Source organism: Bufo bufo, chromosome 8 (assembly GCF_905171765.1).
Source record: "Bufo bufo chromosome 8, aBufBuf1.1, whole genome shotgun sequence".
Classification (NCBI taxonomy): Eukaryota; Metazoa; Chordata; class Amphibia; order Anura; family Bufonidae; genus Bufo; species Bufo bufo.
This window is the reverse complement of record NC_053396.1, coordinates 36930658-36957175: the sequence shown is the minus strand read 5'-3', so window position 1 is coordinate 36957175 and position 26518 is coordinate 36930658. Positions and strand designations below refer to the sequence as shown.

General features: G+C 42.2%; 1 protein-coding gene across 1 annotated transcript in view; it reads left to right on the top strand.

The window, feature by feature from the left end:
• Positions 1 to 10513, top strand: part of CRB2 (crumbs cell polarity complex component 2) — a 118949-nt gene extending 108436 nt beyond the window's left edge. The window contains exons 9-13 of the mRNA XM_040406280.1: positions 892 to 1057; positions 1394 to 2249; positions 3684 to 3800; positions 6029 to 6149; positions 9964 to 10513. Of these exons, the coding sequence (XP_040262214.1) occupies positions 892 to 1057; positions 1394 to 2249; positions 3684 to 3800; positions 6029 to 6149; positions 9964 to 10191 (1488 nt within the window). The 3' untranslated portion in view covers positions 10192 to 10513. The remainder of the gene's footprint in view (positions 1 to 891; positions 1058 to 1393; positions 2250 to 3683; positions 3801 to 6028; positions 6150 to 9963) is intronic.
• The last annotated feature ends 16005 nt before the right edge of the window (positions 10514 to 26518 follow it).

Here is a 26518-nt window from a genome sequence, read left to right as displayed (position 1 = left end):
CTATATGGGGTGATCAGGGGTGATCAGGGGCTAATAAGGGGTTAATAAGTGACGGGGGGGGGGTGTAGTGTAGTGTAGTGGTGCTTGGTGCTACTTTACAGAGCTACCTGTGTCCTCTGGTGGTCGATCCAAACAAAGGGGACCACCAGAGGACCAGGTAGCAGGTATATTAGACGCTGTTATCAAAACAGCGTCTAATATACCTGTTAGGGGTTAAAAAAAACACATCTCCAGCCTGCCAGCGAACGATCGCCGCTGGCAGGCTGGAGATCAACTCTCTTACCTTCCGTTCCTGTGAGCGCGCGCGCCTGTGTGCGCGCGTTCACAGGAAATCCCGGCTCACGCGAGATGACGCGTATATGCGTCGCTGAGCGCAGGGCTGCCACCTCCGGAACGCGAATCTGCGTACAGCGGTCCGGAGGTGGTTTGGTTATGTCGAGGCTGCCCGGGCCCCCCTGCCAGCCGGGCCCGGTACAACTGGGCCAGCTGTACTGGCCTATCAGCGGCCCTGCCTACGCCACTGCTTCCATCTGTATTGATGGAAACGCTCATTGCTTCTGGGCCTGCTGGTACCCCTGTCAGAGCCGGCACCCGGGGCGCACGCCCCACCCCCCTTGGGCACGCCACTGCTGTAGGATCAGGGTAAATGGAAAGCCCCCTGTTTGTCTAGTGTAAAAAAAAGTGAATGGATGAGGGGGTGCGGCTGCAGTATATCTCCCCCAATGTATGTGTGAGGCAGCATAGAGAAAATGTGCATCTACAAAAAGGGGGTAAAGACCTAAATTCCGCAAGTTAGACTCAACGTTTCTCATCTACAGCTGAATATGGAGTGTTTTCTTTTCTCTTGTAATGATGGAACAAATGAATAGATCTTCATCTTCATTTTCCTAGTCCAGCCCATGCAAGAATAATGCCACCTGCACCGTGACCTGGAACGACTTCACCTGCGAGTGCTCAGCCAAATTCACTGGACCAACGTGTGAAGAGCAGGTGTGGTGTCAGTGGAAACCTTGTCCATCAGAGGCCACCTGCAAAGATTTTCCTGGAGGGTATACATGTATGGATAGATTTTTTTTTTATCTATTCAGTTAGGCTTCATTCACATTTCCGTTTTGAGATGCGGCAGGCTGTTTCAGCACAGAGCAGCCTGCCAAATATAACAGGATCCAACGTTGCTGGATTCTCTACTTCACCATCGACCATTGACTGCATTGAGGTCTGACGGTGATTCAGCTGATTTCGGCTGGACGAAAACTGTTGCATGCAACCTTATTTTGTCTGGCTGGCATTTGCGGCAGATCTCCAAAACAGAAATGTGAACTTTTGCTTGCTTCACTAATTCTGTTTTCTCCTTTAATAGTTTGAGATGATTTGATGTCTGTCTTATTTTTAGGTCTGGTCAACGCCACTTTCAAAGAAGAAAGCTCAGTGATCTTTACATCCAACATTTCATCAGGACCACAACTTGAATCAATTTCAATAGACTTCAGGACTCGAGACACAGATGCTATTTTGCTTGAAGCCACCAAAGATCTGGACTATATTTCTATCATCGTTCAGAACGGTCAATTGCTCATCACTTTACAGAGTGGAAACAGCGTGGACGGAATCCATTTGAATACAAGGATGATGGTTTCTGATGCCTTATGGCACAGAGTCGAGATGATGAAATCTTTTATAGATATGGTTCCTCAATGGACAATAAGCTTAGACAATGAGCAGAGTAAAACACTACACGGCAATGCTGCCAGCTTGAGTTTCTTAGTGGAGGACACTGCAATTATATTGGCTAAGAATTACACTGGATGCCTTGGACAAGTTTCCATAAGAGGCCTATATCTGCCATTTGCTGATCAATTATTTCCTCAACATTTCGTAAAGAAAGAACAAGTGTCACTGGAGCTTGGATGTAAAGGGGCAGATGTGTGCGGTGATGCTCCCTGTCAGCATGGTGGAAAATGTCAAGATTTGTTCGATTCATTCAGCTGTACGTGTAAATCGGGATGGGAGGGAGTTCACTGTGAGCTCAATATTGATGACTGTAAGTCTAGCCCCTGTGTTCATGGTTCGTGCTACGACCTGGAGAATGACTATCGGTGCAACTGTTCTTCAGGCTACACCGGCAAAAACTGTGAAATTAACGTGGATGACTGTGAGCAGCATCGTTGTTTAAATGGAGGCTTCTGCTTAGACGGTGTGAATAGCTACAAATGTCTATGCCCAGCCACCTTTGCCGGGGTTTACTGCGAGTAAGTGTCAGAAAAGACCTTTTAATGTGAAGTAATAAAAAAAAGTTTCCAAAAATTAACAACAACAAAAAAAACAACTGTGTAACTGTCCAAAAAATCACACACCACTGTTTTCCTTGAGCTTTTCTCTTCGTTACGGCTATTTTGAAACCTGCAATATGAGAATCTTCTCCTCCGCCAGTTCTCTGAGGCCAAAACTGCCTTCCCTCACTTCACATACACCAGGGATCAGCAACCTTCGGCACTCCAGCTGCTGTGAAATTACAACTCATGCACACTTATGCCACTGTTCTTGTAACTCCCATATAAGTGAAAGGAGGATTCTGCGAGTTGTAGTTTCAGAATGGCAGGAGTGCCAGAGGTTGCTGATCCCTGACATACACACTTGCTTTAGCCATCAGCTTCCTGCCAGCCAATCAGATTGGATTACAGACAGACACGCCTCCTCACTCTGAAGCCTAATGCAGGCATGCAGTGTGAAGGACCGCCCCTCTGTCTTCTGCTTATACTAAAGGGAAGACAGACAAGCCCTAGCAACGGTATTTTAAGGGACAGGAGACATTAATGAAAGCTGTTATAATGTAATTACAGATCTTTTGGGATCATTGACAAACTAACTCAGGTATACATGCCTAGCTGTAATAAACTAACAAATAAAAAAAAATATGACAGTTATCCTTTTAAGCAGTAAACAATTTAATGGTGGCTTAGGCTACTTTCACACTAGTGTTAATATTTTCCGGTATTGAGATCCGTCATAGGGTGTCAATACTGGAAAGAAACACTTCCATTTTGTCCCCTTTCATTGTCAATGGGGACAAAACTGAACAGAAGAGAATGCTCCAAAAAGCATTCCGTTCCGTTCTCATACCAGAGAACAGCATGCTGCGGTCTGCTTTCCGTCCCGAGATGCGAAGCAAGACGGATCTGTCATGACCCACAATTCAATGGAGACGGATCCGTTTTCTCTGACACAATAGAAAACTGATCCGTCCCCCATTGACTTTCAATGGTGTTCATGACGGATGCGTCCTGACAATGTTAAAGATAATACAACCGGATCCGTTCATAACGGATGCAGACAGTTGTATTATCAGTAATGGTAGCGTTTTTGCTGAACCCTGCCGGATCCAGCAAAAACGGAAGGTTACTAAGAAAACCCAAATGTTTTATTCTAATGAGGAACTCCATTGTGGAAAGTTTTCATGTCTCGAACAATAATGTGACTTGCTTGACAGTACTTTTCTTCATGCCTTTCCTATGGGATCTTACTATACATTCATGTTACAGCTCATATTTGTGACCGGTGAAGGCAATGGATTCTCTCTCAGAATAGGCGAATGCATGCCACACTAAAAGAAGCTTTGAATTATTTATAGGATGTGAAAATACTTGATGATTATTATAATATCATCTTACTTTCTCTATTGACAGATGGCCGTTCCCTCCTGATCGTTGTGGAATAAATGTAACCTGCCTGAATGGCGGTAAATGCAATAATGGAATCTGGGGCGCAAACTGTACTTGCCGGTCGGGCTTTACAGGAAAAAGGTAAGAACTCATGTGAAATTAAACATCATAGCAGCCGACAGCCACCATTTTTACTGGGTGTGCGCTGTTTACATAAAAATGAGTATACTTATATTCTTATGAGTGACTTTTGGAGAACTTGGCCACATCTGTCAGACTGAGGGAATGAACTAAGATTGCTGGCAGCTAGAGCATGGCAACATGTACTGGGTCACCTATGGTCCTATATCCTCAAGTAGGCACGTCTAATGAACTGCTTCACTCACAAAGCCAGATATGCACAACATTGTCTAATGGAGCCCTTGGCTTCCACCTTTGTTCACATAAGGATTGTTTCCTGTATCAGAAATCTGTAATATGTATTCCTTCTCCTAATAGTTCTATGCCCCTTTGTGTATCTCCATTAAAGCCTTATGCACATGGCCTTACTACCAATCCACATTGTACGAAACTGTAATACTGCGCCCATAAAACGCCATGGATCCATACTCTACCTCTGTGTGCATGAACCCTAGGGGCTAGTTCACACAGAGTTTTGCACAGATTCCAAGCCAAGAAGCGCGCACTGGTCGCGTGGTTTTAAATGGGAGCCATGCTGCCATTCAATCAGCCACAGTTTATCTTCTACGACAGCGCCAAAAAAAGTACATGTCATTTCTTGTCATAGTGTCCATTCACTGGGGCTAAATGGTGAGCGGGTCCACCTGCAATCAAACTGAAAAGCCGAAGCAGTAACCAGAGTGGATTCTGCTGTGGAATGCAAAAGCCACGGTGTGAACTCGCTCTAAGGCCTCATGCACACGACCGTTCCGTTTTTTGCGGTCCGCAAAACGTGGATCCGCAAAAAACGGAAGCCACCTGTGTGCCTTCCGCAATTAGCAGAACGGAAGGGGCGGCCCATTGTCGACATGCCTATTATTGTCCACAAAACGGACAAGAATAGGACATGTTATTTTTTATTTTTTTGCGGGGCCACGGAATGGAGCAACTCAGTGTGCTGTCCGCATCTTTTGCGGCCCCATTGAAGTGAATGGGTCCACACCCGAGCCGCAAAAACTGCGGCTTGGATGCGGACCCGAACAACGGTTGTGTGCATGAGGCCCAAGACTGATCCATTAGGAGGATACTGTAAAAAAAAGTCCTCACATTCCCATGGATCAATTTAGTCAATTACTCATCTACTTTAAGGGTAGGCCATCAATATCTGATTGGTGGGAGTCAGCCGTCACCTTCGCGATCAACTGTTGGTAGAGGCCACAGCGCTCACAACTAACCGAGCACATCTGAGCTGTGCCTAGGCCATGTGACTGATGAAGGTGAGGAGGAGGAGGCCACAGTTGAACGGCGGGTGTGCCGGGAGACGGACCCCAACAATCAGATATTGATAACCTCCCCCTAAGGATAGATTATCAATATTGTACTCCCTGAAAACCCCCTTTAACCTAATTCTCAAGAGGGGGGTATAAATGTCGAAGCCGATATAACATCACTTCTGGTCACTTGCAGGATTACATAGTTGTCTTCTAATGAGTACAAGGGTGCAAGCTTTGGTCCTCTATGTATGAAGTATTGATGAGAATCAGAGCAATCCTTCAGCTGTAGTTGAATGTATTTTTTTTGTATGTTTTTAGTTCTGAATAAAGTTTTGTCAAAATACATTTGACTGAGATTTTCGTAAGATTTTGCAGGATTTTTTACATAGATATTGCTCTTTATGTAGCACTTCTTATTCTGCAAGATTTCAGCCTGATGCTGTTGAGCTGAACCTTCAGGGTATGTATGGTCCACCATAACAATGAGCAAAAGCAGAGTGACCCTGTAGGGATATGCTCACACACGGCAGATGTGCAGGAAACATTCCTCTGAATGGGTTTGTTTCTGTAACATGTGCATGGATTTCAGCAAGCCAGCTTCAGATGAATGGGATAGTCACAGAAATATCAGCAAAAATACCAGACCCCTATGTACAAGAAGATGCTTCTCAGTGCAGCATGGATAATAAGATCCTGCTGTATATTATATACTCGATACTGTAGCACATGCCAGATCAGGGGGTCATCAACCTCCGGCACCCCCTGAAACTACAGCTCCCAGCATGCACACTTGCTCGGCTGTTCTCCGAACTTCCACAGAAGTGAAGTGCATGTGGGGAGTTGTAGTTTCACAACAGCTGGAGTGCTTGAGGTTGCCGATCCCTGCTCTAGACGTTTGTCTTAATGATCTTCTCTGTAATATTTCTGGTTGTGTAGATGTGAAATCAACATCAATGACTGTGAGCCCAACCCGTGTCTCAACGGCGGGACATGCCAGGACTCGGTCAACAACTACAAGTGTCTCTGCAATGCCAGCTTCAGTGGGGTCCGCTGTGAGGTAGGTGACGATGGATCTCAGATGATGATGAATATATGGGCCTGTCTTGTGTCACTAAGCTTTCCAAAGCAATGTCTTGTGACTTCACTCCAGACGTGTGAGCTCCACCTGCCAGGATCACATGCTAGCCAGAGTTCCTTCATTGCTGTTGCTTTTGTCGGGAATCTGCATGTTGGTTAACAATCTGTTTGCATGGTCTGTGTGATCACGTTATGTTATTCTGTGTCACCCGAAATTGTGCCACCTTCATTAACACTGGGAATTGCTAATCACTCGCTCTATACTTCTGCCAGGAAACCTCAACTCATCTGTTACTATGACTGTATTTGCCACACTGGGTTGTAAAATTGCATGCTTGTACTGATTCCACATAATTTCTACTTGTAATTAAAGGGGTTATCCGGGACTTAAAATTGATGACCCTTCGCAGTCAGTATTATTCCTGGGGGGTTTGACTCTTGGCTCTTTCATTAATTAGCTGACGGTGCCACGGCATTCAGGTGGACTCTGTGTCCCCTTCGTGGTTTTCAAGGCACAACTAGTTTAGTAGCAGCTGTGCCTAGAATTCCAGTTCAGTCCCAGTCACCTGTAATACCAGTTAGGCTACTTTCACACTTGCGTTGTTCTTTTCCGGCATAGAGTTCCGTCACAGGGGCTCTATACCGGAAAAGAACTGATCAGGTATGTCCCCATGCATTCTGAATGGAGAGTAATCCGTTCAGTTTGCATCAGTATGTCTTCAGTTCAGTCGTTTTGACTGATCAGGCAAAAGAGAAAACCGTAGCATGCTACGGTTTTATCTCCGGCTAAAAAAACTGAAGACTTGCCTGAATGCCGGATCAGGCATTTTTTCCCATAGGAATGTATTAGTGCCGGATCCGGCATTCAGAATACCGGAATGCCGGATCCGTCCTTCCGGTATGCGCATGCGCAGACTGAAAAAAAGGTGAAAAAATAAATGCCGGATCCGTTTTTGCCGGATGACACCGGAAAGACGGATCCGGCATTTCAATGCATTTTTTCGACTGATCAGGCATTTTTAAGACTGATCAGGATCCTGATCAGTCTTACTAATGCCATCAGTTAGCATACATTTTGCCTGATCCGGCAGGCAGTTCCGGCGACGGAACTGCTTGCCGGATCTCTCTGCCGCAAGTGTGAAAGTAGCCTTACTATGAAAAGTGCCAGTTAAACGATGATGTGGATGAGGCACTTGCTGACTGGCAGGGTGCCACTAGTTGGCCTCCCACCAGATAGGTTATTGATTGCCTATACCAGGGATGGGCAAACTGCGGCTCTACAGCTGTTGTAAAACTACAAATCACATCATGCCCTGCTGTAGGCTGATAGCTGTAGGCAGACTGGGCATACTGGGAGTTGTAGTTTTACAACAGCTGGAGAGCCTCAGTTTGCCCATCCCTGGCCTATACTAAAGACAATTTTAAAGTCCTAGATAACCCCTTTAAGACTCCTGATGTGTATCTGATTGGTGTCCACACTTTGTGTATAACCTGCATGTCTATGTATGTGCTTCTCAAGTATTCTCCAAATCAATTATAGTGTTTGTCACTGATTATCATGTATTTTGTAATATTTTAGGATTTGGGCTGTGCTACATGTGGTTTTGTACATTAGCTAGCTTTCTGACACCAAAAGCCAAGTTTAAAACTTCTGGGACCCCCAAGCAAAACCTGTACTTAATGGGGTATTTCCATCTGAGACAATGGGGGTATATCGATAGAATATATCCCCATTGTCTGATAAGTGCGGGTCCCACCAATGGGACCCGCACCTATATCAAGAACAGTGGGGGCCAAAGTGGTGGCTGGAAGACCCCGGGTCTGGCCACCAGCAAGCGCTCTCCCCATAGAAGCAAATGGGAACCCACTGAGTATGCGTGGTCACCGCTCCCATTCACTTCTATGGGCCCGATGAAAATAACCGAGACAGCGCTCAACTATTTTCGGTGTACATGAAATGAATGGAGGGCGGCTGCCCATGCGCAGTGCGCCCTCTAGCACTTTCAGGGCTCCATTCTCGGCGTAGATGCGCCGAAAATATTTCCGTCTGACTCATAAAAGTGAATGGGAGCGGGGGCTGTCCATGCGCGGTGCACTACCATTCACTTTTATGGGAATAACGCTCGGGGGTGGCCGGAACAGGAGTCCTCCAGCCACCACTTTCCCTGCTCGATATAGGTGCGGGTCCTAGCGATATGCCCCCATTGTCTGAGATGGGAAAACCACTTTAATCCCACAACCCACCTGCCAATGACTTTATACCGTATGTCACACTTGTGTACGGCCAAAACCATAGCTGCTGTGTGGCCAAGTACCACGCAGCCATGCAAGCAGGGTATTAGGCTACTTTCACACTTGCGGCAGTTTGATCTGGCGGGCAGTTCCTTTTTTCATGTGACTCCCACAAACTTGGGGAGAGTTTACATCACCGTTATTTTTCCGTTCTTCTAAGCCATCAGAAAAATAAAGAAAAAAACAGATCCTATGCATCAGATGAACATTTAGCATCCGTTTGGGCCATTAAAGGAAAAGTGTCATCAAAAATTGTATCTGCGAGTTAAAACCAGATAGCAACACATATCCTTTTCTTGCAAACTTTTCTATTCTATTTCCTGAACATGGTTATGGGTGCGGCCATCTTGCCTGAGCTGCTCTTAAGGGCATTTAGAAAATTGCTGTACGGCAGCCCCATGGTCCATAGAAACAATGGTCAAGAGGGGACCTCATTGACTTCTATGGGAGAGTCTTCTAGGCATGCTCCATGACCTGTGCAGAGGACCTTGTACAAGGGAAGAATAGATAAGATATGACAATCACCTATTGTGAATGGTGGATCCGGTCTTATCAATATACAGAGGTGATATCATTACAGGCAGGATTAGAATAATATATAACTGCAGAAACGTGATCTGTACAGACCAAGAAGTGGCGTCTATTATTAGGCTTCATGATCAGTGCGAAAACTGCAGGAGTTTATGGTTTGCGTTTAAATATAGATATTGACTTGGAAAATAACATAAAAAATTATTTAAAAATATGTTGATTTAAATGGAGTCTGTCACCTTATCTGAGGCTTTTAGACCGCTCAGATATAGATTCCTGTGCCCACATTACAATGTTACCTTTATTTGTGCTGTCCCTTGCCGAGATCCTCCGCCCAGGGGCGGCATTACTGCAGCAAGTGCCCAGACCCCTCGGCGATGTGCCCAGAAAACCACACCTATTTCACCCCTCTGGCTCGCCCTCCTTTCCTATTATTACCTCCTCCTCTACCTCACAAATCTCGCGCCTGCGCCGCTCCACATTTGTCGCGCACTGCTGTGCCCATATGGGCAGAGGAACAGGGAGTTGGACTGCGCATGCACCGGTCCGTAGCTCGGAATCCAGCGGGCGGAAGTAACCAGCCGCAGCAGAGGACTGCAGTGAAGCCTTTGGCTGTGCGGGCATGCTGGGAGTTGTAGTTTTGCAACAGCTGGAGGCACACTGGTTGGGAAACACTGCTCTAGCAGGCCCTCATCAATCCAGTATGTATTTATCACCTATTCTGTGGACAGGTGGTAGATCTATTAAAGGGGTTATCCCACAAAGAGCATTCAACTAAGTTCAGCAGATGATTGTACCAACACATTGAGGGGTTATGTTCTATAACTTTATTATATTATGTTTTTACTATATATACAATATATACTATATTATGTTATGTTTTTACTTGTTATGACCATTTAAGTATGCAACATATCCTGTACCTTTCAGGTAGGGCTCCTGTGATATAATATGATGTTCATTTCTTGCAGAAAAGCAGTGCAGCCTGGGCTTTCCCCTTCCCTCTCCTCGGAGTTGCAGTCCCTGTGTCTTGTGGGGTTTTGCTTCTAATTATTATTGTGGGCATTTTCATGGTGCTGACAGCAAGGAAGAGGAGACAATCGGAAGGCACATACAGTCCCAGCCAACAGGAGGTGGCCGGAGCCCGGCTAGAAATGGATAGTGTTCTGAAAGTGCCCCCTGAAGAGCGATTGATATGAAGCATGAGCAATGGACATCTGCCCGATCTGAATGTGGGTAATTTTGTAAAGTGGACAATACGTCATATGGACAGTCCCAACACTGGAGATATTTTTGGTTCCGCTTTATATGTGGCAGCTAGTCTTACTACTGGCCATTTAACCATCGAAACAAAGCCACAATATATAGAAGCTAAGACAAACCTGTGACTGATATTGTGTACAGACGTGGTAAATATCCAGAGCCCTGTTCTTCAATAGGTGAGACATCTGTAATACTATCCAGAGGGCGATGTTTTGGATGTGCCTTTTTGATTATTTTTATTTTTTTATACATTACATGGAGTCTTTTTGGGGTATTCTTCTCGTATTTTGAGAGACAATTATAACCTACTTGTGCCTTGGGACTGCATAGTTTTGCTGTAGTATAACCAAACCATGCACATCCTCATTTCTCCTGTCTTATTTTCAGTACCTTCCATACACTAGTAGGAAAAGTGCCAGGCGTATCGGCCACGGCACAAGAGCAATATCTGTCTGCAATGAAGGTTATGACAATTCCATTATGAGCTACTGCCTTATTATATCACTTAGTAATAAAGAAAGTCCCAGCGAGCGCTTGTTATCTTCAATTCATCTGCTTTTTATTTCATAAATACATAAAAAATGGACGCGTTTTGGCCCTTCCAGCCTTCATCAGCTTGCATTGGTATACAAATTCACAAACTTAAATCACAAATTGCCCCGCCACGTGTGATGACGTCAGACGCCCAAGAATGGGGCGGTAATTTTACGCATGTCAATCAGTACTCAGATGACATCACATTGTATATCAAATGTTACACATAAAAACAAAACATGGAAATACCAATTTAAACATTATTAAGGATACCGCTCAATTGCAGCTAGTCATCTTTGATTTTCTGTCTGGAAAAGAAGAAACGATTGACATAAATCATACTGCAACATGATATTATACCAAGTGCATGATTTCACACTCCCTAATTAGTCCTCTGGGCTGCAGCCACCCGTGGCGGGGCAATTTGTGATTTAAGTTTGCGAATTTGTATACCAATGCAAGCTGATGAAGGCTGGACGGGCCGAAACGCGTCCATTTTTGATGTATTTATGAAATAAAAAGCAGATGAATTGAAGATAACAAGTGCTCGCTGGGACTTCATTTATTACACGGTGTATTTTTTCCTTCCCGTGCCGGCGCGCATCGGGTCCAGGTGCCGACTCTCTCCTTGAGGGTTCTGAATCTCCTTAAAGGGACCAGTCCTGTATTGAGACTTATTAGCAGTTCTCCGTGAAAAAATAACAGGTAAAGAAGTATCTCCTAGAGAAAAAGAACCATCTTGCTAGCGCCACCTTTGAAAGTGGATCCCTATGCGGCAAAGTCCAACTTTTTAACAAGCCTTGGGACATGACAGGGGAAATTAGCCAAGCCAAGATTTTTGGCGGAATGTAAAGTTCCTACAACACAAATATTATCTAGTCTCTGGTTTGGGAGAATAAGAAGTCAACTATTTGTCTCATTCACAAAGAAATCAGAAATTTTAGAATGCTCTAGGTCTAAAATAAGTCAAACATCTTATTTTACCTATGAAACAATCATAAATGTATTACTTATGATTGGCTTCAGAATGTCTCCCCAAGAAACATCACCATTCTTCTTTACTGACTGTATTTAGCATGGCAGCACAATCCTATTCAAAGGGGTTATCCCACAGTGAATGTAAAAAAAAATGACATCACATATTACAAGATATTCTTTAAAAACAAAAAACTAAAAAAACTAGAACTGGCCCTGTACCTCATATGGATCCAAAGATCTCACCATTCGTTACTCCACCAGACTTAAGGTGGCGGCTCGGGGAGGGTGGGCTGGCATCTCCTTTCTGCTGCAGATCTCCCCTTATGACAGCTCAGGGGTGTGTCCATTCTGCTGCAGCTCTCTCCCTGTAAGGGCTCTTTCACATGAGCGGATCCCGTGCGGGTAATTCGCTGTATGAAAGAGATCCAAGCCCGGACAGCAGAGACACTGAGCATTAACATAATTGATAATGCTCCGTGCCTCTCTCTGATCTTTTTACTACAAAATCACGGTGACAACTTTATCTCACTGTGATTTTGTAGTAAAAATATCAAAGAGAGGCACGGAGCATTATCACTCATGTTAATGTTCCGAGTCTCTGCTGTCCGGAGCGGGGCTTGGCTCTCTTTCACCCAGCGGATTACCCGCACGGCATCCGCTCGTGTGGAAGAGCCCTAACTGTCATAGCTTCTAACATAATATTGAAGGATGGAACTGATCATGTGTGACCACTTCAGCAATAATACTAAGAGATAAAAAACAATAATAAACAGCAGGTGGCGCTATACAGACAGATTTAATTGAATAGCTCAGTGGCTATGCAAAATTTTTTAATTACATGTAATTACAAAAGTATTCAGATCCAGGTGCTGGTTGAAAAATTTAGAATATTTCTCGTTGGAAATCCCCAGTAAGTAATTAAAGAAGGGTGATGTTTTCTCAGAAAAAAACTTCTATTTATGGTTCTTTTTATGAGACTGCTTAAATATGGTCACATTACACTGGATTTTGTTTATGCCGTTAATAATGACATTTTCAGGATTTCAAGCAGATTAGACTCTAGTTTCATGAACCACCTCCATTATAGAGCACACATATAGGCCCAGATTTACTAATCCCATAGAGGGCGTACGCTTAGACCTACACCAGATTTATCACAGGGGCTCAGGCTGGATGATAAATCTGGTCCTGGGATAGACACTTTTCATTGACTCTATATCATCTTTTGCTTGGCTTACTTTGAGACAGATTTTTACGCTAGAACTGTGGTGCAATTTTGGCGCAAAATGGTGCTCCTCAGGCCCTACCCCTTTCCTACAAAGCTCTGCCCCTTGTTAAACATGTTGGGGGAATAAACGTGTAGAAACCCTGGATGCGTGAAATCGCACCACCTTTTTAGACAGATGTTTGGTGCAGACACATCAGAAAATATGTACCATACTTCCACAAATGATGGAACCATGTGGTCATAGTTTTGATTAGATAAACTGATTTAAAGCTGCCCAACGTATATTTGCTAAAGGTAGAACCTCATGGCTATGGGCATTAGCTAAGAGTTGTCATATGAGATGACCTAGAAGCAATGTCATGTTGTGTTCTACTTACTGTCCACTTTAGTTACCTGTGAACAGCCCATATGATCATTAGGTCTAAAGAACATGGGCGTATGCGGGATTCAATGGATGTCAAATACAGCACCCCAAAATGTACCGCCACAATGGCATACAGATTTTTTTTTTCCATGTCCATTTATTGGAGAACGCAGCTGTATGAATACTGCTTTTATGTTCTGTAAATGCCTATGTATAAACTGTATGATAACTGGTTTGTATATTTTGTACTGTAAAAAAACGGCATTGCCCAGGTGCCCTATCCTATGTAAATAAGCCGCCAAATGCAACAGCAAATGAATGAACTCTAAAAAAAAATAATAAAATGGAAAAAAAAATCCCGATAATCTGTGTCCATTGTTATTGTCCACCGATTACAGAATGAAGGGTTTCTAAGGCTACTTTCACCACTGCGTTTTTGCTGGATCCGTCAAGGGATCAGCAAAAACGCATCCGGTATATAATACAACAGTCTGCATGCGTTCTGAATGGATCTGGTTGTATTATCTCTAAAATGACCAAGACGGATTCGGCAATAAAATCATTGTAAGTCAATAGGCAGCGAATCAGTGTTCTTTTGTGTCCGAGAAAACCGGATCCGACTCCATTGACTTACATTGTGTTTCATGTCGGATCCGTCTTCTCTGCTTCCCAGGAGGCACTCAAAAATGCTGCTTGCAGTACTTTTGTGTGCGTCATGGGAACCCAACGAAGCGGAACTGAATGCATTCTGGAGCACTCCGTTTTGTTCGGCTCAGTTTTGTCCCCATTGACAATGAATGGGGACAAAACTGAAGCGTTTTCCTCCGGTTTTGAGATCCCATGATGGATCTCAATTCCAGAAAGGAAAACGCAGATGTGAAAGTTGCCTAAACCAACCATCACTTTAATGTTCCGAAAGACAGAGAAATGCAGTACAGATGTAGCCGAGCTAAAATTGACTCTGATAACACGTCACAGTGTTATCTCGTGAAAAAGTCAAATAACATTTTCTTGCCATTGTTTACTTAACGTGTTTACCGTCAAGTTTAGCGCAGCTACATCTATAAATAAATGGGGAGAGAACTCATTTTTAACCCCTACACGTTTGTACGTTCTATAAACTTGCTGGATTTGGTATTTGCATTCATCCTTCTATGTTCTATGCAGAAGCCACGTTTACTGCGAAAAGCCGATGCCTCCACTCTGGTTGGATCCGCTATAGGAACAGGAATGCTTTTCATCCTACTGCTTGTCATCACGATTGTTATGGTAGCGATGAGGAAAAAGAGAGCCACACAAGGGACCTATAGTCCGAGCCGGCAAGAAAAGGAAGGAGCCAGAGTAGAAATGTGGAATGTCCTCAAGCTGCCACCTACAGAGAGACTGATCTGAGGAGGGACACTGACTCTGAAAAGCACCAAAAAAAGGAGAACTAAGAGAAAAAAATACAGTCCATCATTCTTAAGATTTTTCCACTATAGTAAAAAGGTTATCCTCATGTTACGTTACAAAACTTAAAGGGAAGCTGTCACCACATACCTGCATATCAACCCAAATCAACTGCTAGATGTGCGCTCTTTCTCACATCCTGACATGTGCCTGCATTCCAGAAAAAAAATATAATCTTTTTCTGATATGTAAGTTAACTGCTCGCTGTATCAAGAGAGTCACTATTGCCAAGAGAGCCATGCTCCTTATTGTTGGCCACCCCCCAGTTTTTAGTGACAGGGCCAGGAAGCAGTGATGTAATCTCGCCTAGCCCAGTACTCTCTAGGCTAGTGTTGAGCGAATTGAGCCGATTGGTTAGAACGCTGTCTCCATGCAGCATCAAAATGTATTGCCTCCGTTGAGGCAAAATTAGTTTTACCCAAAGTTGTGCGAGTAGGGATAAGCGAACTTGTGTTTTCAAGTTCGGCGTACAAGGTTCAGGTTATCTAAGAATTCCGTTATGTATTACGCCACTACGGACCATAACTTATGGTCCTTGGTAGTAGAATCCATAATGGATTTCTTAGATAACCCGAACCTTGTACGCCGAACGACAAGTTCACTCAACACTATGCTCGAGACTTCGGTGAATGAATTTAGTATTTAGTTCTACAACTTTTACATTTCAAATTCGTAATCTGAAGTCGGGTTTGGTAATGACTGGTACCTCGGTACCAAACCTGACTTCAGATTATGAATTTCAGATGTTTTCAAAGATGTAGCAATGAATACCAAATTCACTCACTGAAGTCTCGTGTGACTTCTGGTGAAACGAATTTTGTCTCAACTGAGGCAATACATTTTAAGGGCTCATGCACACGAACATATTTTCGCTCCGTTCAATTTTTTTTGCGGACTGTATGTGGAACCATTCATTTTAATGGGTCAGCAAAAAAAAAAAACGGAAGTTACTCAGTGTGCATTCTGTTTCCGCAGAAAAAATGTCCTATTATTGTCCGCATTACGGAAAAGGATAGTACTGTTCTATTAGGGGCCAGCTGTTCCGTTCCACAAAATACAGAATGCACATGGATGTCATCTGTATTTTTTGTGGATCCGTTTTTGCAGACCATAAAATATATATGGTCGTGTGCATGAGCCCTAATATTGTACGGAGACAGGTCTCCATAAAGCATTAAAACGAAGTGTTAGAACGAATTGACTTCGCATCTATGATCCAAAGTTTGATTCTCTCACCACTACTCTAGGCACACACAGGCCTGTATATGCCGAACTCTGAGGCAAACGCACAGGGTCAGGAAAGCATCCAAGCTTGGTGGGGTGGCCAACGATAATCAGTATGGCTCTCGGTGCACAGAGCAGATAATTTGGATATCAGAAAAAGAATTTCTCTGGAATGGCAGGCTCCAATCAGGATGGGAGAAAGTGTTTTACTCTGGAGACCAGCACGCATCTTATAATTCATTTGGTATGATATATGCAGGTATGGGGGTGAGAAGATTCCATTTAACCAACGTAATGACTATTGGCTGAGAAACAAAGAATATTCTCACTGAAAGGCCTCACTTACACGACTGTATTTTAGGTTCTCGTTCAATCCAGATTTTTAGCGGATCCCTTCATTTCTATGGGGCAGCAAAGATGTCACCCATGTGCTGTCCACATCCGCGTGGTCATGACACAAATTATAAAACGTGTCCTATTCTTGTCTGTTTTGCGGTCAAGAATCTAAATTTTGAGAAAGGGGCCTGTGATGCAGGATGCGCATGGATGGTATCGGGGGTTAGGGGACCCCAAAAGAATACGGTCATATAAATGCAGCCTGAACATGGAGGGATATAGAACAGTAAAGTGAAATATTTGGAAAAACTGAAGTCAGGGTGATCCATATGAGCCATGTCGTAGAACAACACCCAAATGGCCAAATCTTCAATCTAATTGTGACGGGAGTTTTAGTGGCTTTTACCGCCTCTAAAAAGCGGTTTATTGGGAAAACTGACAGGTCATCTTTAATAAGAGATGATTCTAAAACTTTTAGTTTAGATTTAGTGCAAACAAAGAACCTGATTTATCACAATGGCTGACAGTGGATGACAAATTTGTCACACCTTAAAATTTTCTAGTCTAAGTTGATGCCATTTATTAGTTGTCTTACATTCTGATACAATTTTGGTGCACGGTGTTGCATCTTAAGCCTCACCCACTTTCCAGTAATCAATGTCCCCTTGCTAGGCAGGCAGAAAGAGTGTCTTAAAACCTTTAATAATAGACATGTGCATCATAATTCTGGCCCATTTGCAATAGTAAATCTGCAGAAGCCTTCTCCATGCACTTAAACAAGTTGCTTTACATCATTGTCAAAATGTCACACTTATTTTTCATGTACTTTTCTCTCAGTCTGTTAATTATTTAATTTAAAGGGGTCATCCCACAAGAACACCCAAGTGTTACATCAGTCAGACAGGCTATAAAAGCAAGGTTGGTGGGTTCTACCCTCATTTCCGAGAATGGGGGCCACATGTCTCTGTTTTTGGCTGAAGGGAGGGATGAGAAAACTCTGTTGCTCTCCTATAAATGAATGGGAGTATCATGTCCATCTTCCTCTCTGGCCATGAACGTGAATTTGGGGCCCTTCTTTCTCACCACTGGTGGTGGTCTCAGAGATCAAACACCCACCAAACGTTTATGACCTGTCTGATTGATGAGTTATATAAGTAAAACGAGTGGTTGTGGGACAACTCCTTTATATCACATAGTAATTAGCAAACATATGCTCCCAATAAGGTTGGCTAGAATAAAATGTGAAACAACTTTGTAAATAGTCAATTCAAAATCTTAACCCTGTGTGTAGTCTGACCCTGCAGTCATACATTTGGTATGTTAGCAAGGAGTTCAGGCAGATGAAATGGAGCTTGACTAAAGAATCAGACTAAGCTGTGTTTGTTTGTAGTCTGTAACCATGGAGACACACAGATCTGCCTTGACCTGTGTGAAGTTTTTAATTTAAAAGTTACAGCTTACATTGGCAGTGATAACCTCAGATTTCCATCATGCACTATAGGTCCAAACTAAGTGCCTTGTAATGTTGTAAAGTTTAGTTCAAGGGTAATCTCATATCATAGGCAAGCAACTACCCTTGAGGGCTCGTTATCAAAGTGACACCCTATACAGTGACGGAAACCACAGCAGTTTCTGCCACTTTTGAGCACTAAACCATGAGCGGACACACACCGCACCCAGAAGGGACACATTCCTTCTTGTTGTGGCTTTTAACCGCTGGGCCGTAAATTACAGTGCTGTCTCCCACTGAAGACAATAGGAGGCAGACACCACCAATTTTGGAGTGGTGTCTGACTATTCGTCCTGCCTAAAGAAGGTAGAATAGAAAACATCCAGAATGCAGATGTTAGCATAGGTATGTTGAATGCTAATAATGAATGAATGATTTTTTTATATTTTCTTGTGGTTGGACTTTGAACATGTAATGGCAGAAATGGACAAAGTGATTTTAATGATTAAATTATTTAATGTAAATAAAATATTTTCCTTCTGAATTATTGTCAGGTTCTCTTACGTACTTAAATATTCACAAAAATTTCTCCTAATTACATTCTGAATGTAATTAAAGGGGTTGTCCCACAATAACATCTGGTGGTGATTAGGGATGAGCGAACCCAAACCTAACCGGGTTAAGGTAGTGAAGGAATTCCATTATGGAATCCATTATAACGGAATATAATTGAATTCGATGACGGAATGCAAAATAGAAGCCGTTCAGAGGTATTCCGTTTTGATCCGTCATAATAGAAGTCTATGGCCAAGCATAACGGATCCGTCTGTTTTCGGTCCTGCATAACGGAAACCAGACAGATCCATTATGCTTGGCCATAGACTTCTATTATGACGGATCAAAACGGAATGCTTCTTAACCGCTTCACGTCCGCCCATAGGATATAAACGTCCTATGGGTGGACGTCTATCTCCTAATGCACGTTTTAAAACGTCTTTTCAAAAACAGCAGCTGCACGCTAATCGTGCAGCTGCTGATCGGGTTGCCCGCTGTCAGTGACAGCAGGGCAACCCTAACACAAGGCAGGGACAGTTCCCAGGTGTCCCTGCCTTCACGATCGCTGCAGACACAGCGCTCACCGAGCGCTGTGTCTGCAGAGCAGGAAGCGATGTGCGCTTCCTGTTCCGGCCCGGCGGTCATGTGACCGCCGTGACCGGAGAGTGCAGGGGCTGTGTGAGGTCTCTCAGAGACCTCGATCAGCCCTGCTCTGAGGCTGTACAGCGCTGGATTGCTGCTGTACAGCCTCTCTAGGGGTGCATTTGTCCTGTAACTGGGGCTACTATGTCAGCCCCAGTTACAGGAGAAATCAATAGTGAAAAAAAAATGAAAAAGTGAGGCAAATGTCCCCCAGAGGTCTTGTATGACCTTATGGGGGACGAAAAGTGTAAAATAAAATAAAAATAAAATAAAGGGTTGAAAAAAAAAAAAAAAAAAAAAGTTTCACATGTAAAAAAAAAAAAAATCCCAAGTAAGGAATAAAAAAAAAATTAAAAATAGAAAAAATAAAATAAAATAGACATATTTAGTATTGCCGCGTCCGTAAAAACCAGCTCTATAAAAATATCACATGACCTAACCCCTCGGGTGAACACCGTAAAAAAAAATAAAAAACTGTGTCAAAACAAGCAATTTTTGTCACCTTGCATCACAAAAGGTGCAACACCAAGTGATCAAAAACGCGTATGTCCCACAAAATAGTACCAATAAAACCGTCACCTCATCCCGCAAAAAATGAGCCCCTACATAAGAAAATCTCTCAAAAAATAAAAAAAACTATAGCTCTTAGAACATGGAGACACTAAAACATCATTTTTTTGGTTTCAAAAATGCTATTATTGTGTTAAAGTGAAACAAATAAAAAAAAGTATACATATTAGGTATTGCCGCGTCCGTAAAAACCAGCTCTATAAAAATATCACATGACCTAACCCCTCGGGTGAACACCGTAAAAAAAAAAAAAACTGTGTCAAAACAAGCAATTTTTGTCACCTTGCATCACAAAAGGTGCAACACCAAGTGATCAAAAACGCGTATGTCCCACAAAATGGTACCAATAAAACCGTCACCTCATCCCGCAAAAAATGAGCCCCTACATAAGAAAATCTCTCAAAAAATAAAAAAAATATAGCTCTCAGAACATGGACACATTAAAACAATTTTTTGGTTTCAAAAATGCTATTATTGTGTAAAACTTTAATAAATGAGAAAAAGTATACATATTAGGTATCGCCACGTCCGTAACAATCTGCTCTATAAAAATTTCACTTGACTGAACCCCTCAGGTGAACGCTGTAAAAATAAATAAATAGAAACTGTGCTAAAACAACCAATTTTTTGGTCACCTTGCCCCATAAAGTGTTATAATGAATGATCAAAAAATCATATGTACCCAAAAATAGTACTAATAAAACTGGCACCTTATCCCCTAGTTTCCAAAATGGGGTCACTTCTTGGGAGTTTCTACTGTAAGGGTGCATCAGGGGGCTTCAAATGGGACATGGCATCTAAAAACCATGTGGAGTTCCTTTTCTTCTGCGCCCTGCCGTGTGCCCATACAGCAGTTTATGACCACATGTGGGGTGTTTCTGTAAACCACAGAATCTGGGTAATAAATATTGAGTTTTGTTTGGCTGTTAACCATCGATGTGTTAAAGAAAAAAATTGATTAAAATGGAAAATCTGCCAAAAAAGTGAAATTTAAAAATTTGATCTCCATTTTCCTTTAATTCTTGTGGAACGCCTAAAGGGTTAACAAAGTTTGTAAAATCGGTTTTGAATACCTTGAGGGGTGTAGTTTCTACAATGGGGTCATTTATGGGGGTATCCACTATGTAAGCCCCACAAAGTGACTTCATACCTGAACTGGTCCTTAAAAAGTGGGTTTTGGCAATTTTCTTAAAAATTTGAAGAATTGCTTCTAAACTTCTAAGCCTTCTAACGTCCTAAAAAAATAAAATGACATTTCCAAAATGATGCCAACATAAAGTAGACATATGGGGAATGTTAAATAATAAATATTTTATGAGGTATCACTTTCTGTTTTAAAAGCAGAGAAATTGAAATTTAGAAAATTGCGAATTTTTCAAATTTTTGGGTAAATTTGGGATTTTTTCATAAATAAAGGTGAAATATTTTGACTCAAATTTATGACTATCATGAAGTACAATGTGTCACGAGAAAACAATCTCTGAATGACTTGGATAAATAAAGGCGTTCCAAAGTTGTTACCACATAAAGTGAGATATGTCAGTTTTGCAAAATTTGGCCTGGTCAGGAAGGGGGCAAAGGGCCCAGATGGGAAGTGGTTAAAGGCTTCCATTTTGCATTTTGTCATTGAATTCAATAATATTCCGTTATAACGGAATGTTGCGTCATGTTGCTTATTCACTTATGGTGTAAAGCTGTATTAAGCTACCTGGACACACAAACGGGCAGACTTGCAGAAGTTACACAAAAACTTCTGTGCAAATTTCTATGTGTTTCCACTCCAAATTAAAAATCTGCATGTCTTACTTCCGGATTCTGTTGCGAATTTGATGTGATTTTGAAAAGGATGAAATTTGCACTAAAAATCATATAAACAGCTAACATGCTGTAGATTTCAAAATCCACACGGCAGGTCAATTTCTGTACGGAAATAAAAAGCAAAATGTACATAAGATTTGTGTAATTTCATTCGCTTTGGGGTACTGTATGCTGTGGAAAAACAGTGCGTAATCCGCAATGTGTGCAAGTTGTCTTACAGCTCCCATAGACAGATATGGGCTCCAAATTCATATGGATTTTCATAGGCATTTTCTCCCTGTTTAATACAGAAGTTTCTAGCATGTTAATAAGCCTGGCCCAGTAAAAGGCCAGAAAGCCCCATTCAGAGGAGTCTGGTGTTTATGAAGATATTCTCCATTAAAGAGAATCTGTCACCATAAAAATACAGTGTAAGCTGTAGGCAGCATGCTATGGAGCAGGAGGAGCTGAGCAGATTGATCTATATAGTGTTATGGAAAAAGATTCAGTACAACTTGTAATTTATACATTTAAAGGTTACTTACATCTTAGGGGGCATTTTTTATCATTGCATTTTATTCATTTTGGGCTAAAAATAAATTTTTCAATTGGTCTTTATTAAAAATATTGAGTTGTTCTGTCATAAAAGGTTAAAAGGGTTTTCCAGGATTTCTTTACTGATCAGTGGGGGTCCGACACCCGGGATCCCCGCCAATCAGCTGTTTTGAGAAGGCAGCAACGGCCTTTCTTGCAGCTTACCAAGCAAAGCTCTGTAAATTGTATAGCGAATGTGATTGGTATCACACTCAGCCCCATTTACTGTACTTGAATGGGGCTGAGCTGCTCCTAGGCCACGTGACACATTAACATGTCATCACTCAGCTTAGAAAAGGCAGAGAGAAGGCAGCAGCACTCCAGGAGCGCCAGTGCCTTCTCAAACAGCTGATCGGCGGGGATCAGTAAGAAAGTCTTGGAAAACTCCTTTAACTGCCTAGCTGTGTGAATCATACTTTACTATCATAAATTACTATATGGTTATAAACACTTATTTAAGTCACACTCCTATCAGTAAGATAAAAGATGAGTTATAATGAGTGTTTAGGAGGTCAGTGATCAGAGATGAGCCATCAGCTGAGCTGCTTCACGAAACAGAGTGAAAATTCAGAGCCTGCTACTAGAGAATCTCAAGGGTGCTCACAGACAGGGGTTAAACATTTTGGAAAAAATTAGTACAATGCAATAATAAATAAAAATTGCCTCCAAAAGTGTACATAGCCTTTAAATTCCTGCTCACTCTGGACTTAAGTCAAGAAGGCAGTCCTATCAGTGATTGACAGCCTTCCCTCTATTAATGTGTATACACCAGCTGTCAATCACTGACAGGACCGCCTCCTTGACTTCAAAGCCCAGAATGAGCAGGAATTTAAATGTATAAATTACAAGTTTTACTGAATTTCCCCATTAATTTATCAATCTACTCATCTCCTCCTGCTCTATAACCTGCCAGCAGCTCAAACACCATTTTCAACACGGCCGGTTCGCTTTAAGGAGAGTATACCTCCATACATACAGAATCTGAAGGAACATGCTACAATTTTCTGTTGGATTTATAGAAATTACTTAGTAGAAATCTCGGTATCTCTCTGTATGTGTCATGGTCTTACCTGCTTGCTGCTCTCCTTCGTTTGACATGTGCTGGCGGCCATCTTGGTTTCTGGGTTTCTTGTAGCCTTCCACCCTGCGGCTCCTCCTTCCCCTGGGAGGAGCTGGATGCCTAGCTCATATATATAGGAGGTCTGTGGCTTCAGTTCCTTGCTTGGTCCTCTTGTGTTCACATGCTTCTAAGACTGCTGCTGCTTCTGGTTCCTGATCCTGGCTTCGTCTGACTACCCTGCTGGTTCCTGATCCTGGCTTCGTCTGACTAACCTGCTGGTTCCTGATCCTGGCTTCGTCTGACTACCCTGCTGGTTCCTGATCCTGGCTTCGTCTGACTACCCTTCTGGTTCCTGACCTCTGGCTTCGCAAAGACTCTGCTCGGTTTCACCATCCGTTTGGACTTTTGCTTTACAGCTTTATTTTCAATAAAGCCTTCTTATTTTCACTTATCTCTTGTTGTACGTCTGGTTCATGGTTCCGTGACAGTATGAAATTGAAGGAATACAAAAGGTAGAGTAGCGCACTCGTACTCAATGGCGGTCCTATTACCGTTGTGTATGTGAGTCCACATTGTAGTGTAAGGAAAAACTGCTGACGCCTGCATATTACTCATCTCTTAATTACCTGCGCTCTGCTCTTTGTTAATTTGACTTATCTACAGACCATTAAAATCCTAATTTATTTTTATACCCGTGTACTACCATTTACCACCATGAGCACATTCACCTTTCACATTTAATTTTACTTCCTAGTTACATGTGGTAGATATTTTGGGATATAAACTGTGTGTATTTTAGACATGTCTTGCACGGTTTTGTGCCCTACTGCATAGCAGCTTCACGTCCACTCTAAAAACCATCAGGGCTAATCCTGCTAATTAGTTTTTGAAAACTCCTAATGAGTCCAGCTTCTGTCATAAGAGCGAGGGAGGGCGTCGGGGGCAGTGCCTGTGCTTCTAAGTTCGTGGCCACTTCAGTGACTGGCACTTGTCAATCATTTTTGTGAAGGGCTGGTAAAGTTTATTAGCTAACTTATGGTGACCATTATGCACTATTAAAACTATTGCCCCAACAATATTCATGTTCTTGTAGAAAAGGTACAAATTGAGATTCCTCTGTAGTTGTAATGTTGTGGCTACATCCACGCAGCACATTCTGGACATCCGTGACAAAATCTGAGTGAGCTACACTACATTTGCATTGCAAATCCTAAACACATTTCTACTTCCACTTCAGATCCTGAAAGTTTGCAGCATTTCAGCCACGTGTGGACATAAATGAAAGGATGACAACATCTAGAATGCTTTCCGGATTACTTTAGACATGGCATGGAATGGCCCAGCACCATTTAGTGTAGTCTCTATGTGTGTTATGTGGAGAAACAGGTTACCTAACACAGTACAGGCACTGAGATAGATCAGTACACCTATATTATATGAACATACCTCAGCATATGCTACTGACACCATGGCCACCCAGACATTTCCCCAGCAGCAACTACAGGTAAGTGCACTATTACATAGCTGCCATTTACAATCATAAATTACATCAGTCCACCATAGTGGGTCTCCATTCTTTCTATAGACCTTTATGACGTCCATATTATCTAAAAGGGCATATCAACAGCAGCTGTCTTTATTAAATACTACAATAATAAAAAATACAACACTATTTGCGTAAACTTGTTTTCAAAACCATCATTTCCAAATGTACCATATTTTTTGCCCTATAAGACGCACTGAGGTTTTAGAGGAGGAAAATAAGAAAAAAGTATTTTTCATCAGAGCTCAGCTCAGACGCACAATGTTAATCAATCCTCAGCTCACAGCACCAATCAGACCCCAATGTTAATAAGACCCCTAATCAGACCTAAGATTAGACCCCCAATGTTAACCGCTTTACGTCCGCCCATAGAATATAAACGTCCTATGGGTGGACGTCTATTTCTGAACGGACGTCTTTTCAGAAAGTGCAGCTGCACGCTAATCGTGCAGCTGCTAATCGGGTTGCCCGCTGTCAGTGACAGCAGGGCAACCCTAAGACAAGGCAGGGACAGTGCCCAGGTGTCCCTGCCTTCTAGATCGCTGCAGACACAGCGCTCACCGAGCGCTGTGTCTGCAGAGAAGGAAGCGCTGTGCGCTTCCTGTTCCTGCCCGGTGGTCATGTGACCGCCGTGACCGGAGTGTGCAGGAGCTGTGTGAGGTCTCTCAGAGACCTCGATCAGCCCTGCTGTGAGGCTGTACAGCGCTGGATTGCTGCTGTACAGCCTCTCTAGGGGTGCATTTGTCCTGTAACTGGGGCTACTATGTCTGTGAAAAAAAAAAGAAAAAGTGAAGTAAATGTCCCCCAGAGGTCTTGTATGACCTTATGGGGGACAAAAAGTGTAAAATAAAAAAAATAAAAAATAAAAAATAAAAAAAAGTTTCACATGTAAAAAAAAAAAGTCCCCAAGTAAGGAATGAAAAAAAATGTTAAAAATAGAAAAAAATAAAAAAAGTATACATATTAAGTATTGCCGCGTCCGTAAAAACCAGCTCTATAAAAAATATCACATGACCTAACCCCTCGGGTGAAAACCGTAAAAAAAAAAAAAAAACTGTCAAAACAAGCAATTTTTGTCACCTTGCATCACAAAAGGTGCAACACCAAGTGATCAAAAACGCGTATGTCCCACAAAATAGTACCAATAAAACCGTCACCTCATCCCGCAAAAAATGGGCCCCTACATAAGAAAATCTCTCAAAAAATAAAAAAAATATAGCTCTTAGAACATGGAGACACTAAAACATCATTTTTTTGGTTTCAAAAATGCTATTATTGTGTTAAAGTGAAACAAATAAAAAAAAGTATACATATTAGGTATTGCCGCATCCGTAAAAACCAGCTCTATAAAAATATCACATGACCTAACCCCTCGGGTGAACACCGTAAAAAAATAAAATAAAAAACTGTGTCAAAACAAGCAATTTTTGTCACCTTGCATCACAAAAGGTGCAACACTAAGTGATCAAAAACGCGTATGTCCCACAAAATAGTACCAATAAAACCGTCACCTCATCCCGCAAAAAATGAGCCCCTACATAAGAAAATCTCTCAAAAAATAAAAAAAATATAGCTCTCAGAACATGGACACATTAAAACATAATTTTTTTGTTTCAAAAATGCTATTATTGTGTAAAACTTTAATAAATGAGAAAAAGTATACATATTAGGTATCGCCACGTCCGTAACAATCTGCTCTATAAAAATGTCACTTGACTGAACCCCTCAGGTGAACGCTGTAAAAATAAATAAATAGAAACTGTGCTAAAACAACCAATTTTTTGGTCACCTTGCCCCATAAAGTGTTATAATGAATGATCAAAAAATCATATGTACCCAAATATAGTACTAATAAAACTGGCACCTTATCCCCTAGTTTCCAAAATGGGGTCACTTCTTGGGAGTTTCTACTGTAAGGGTGCATCAGGGGGCTTCAAAT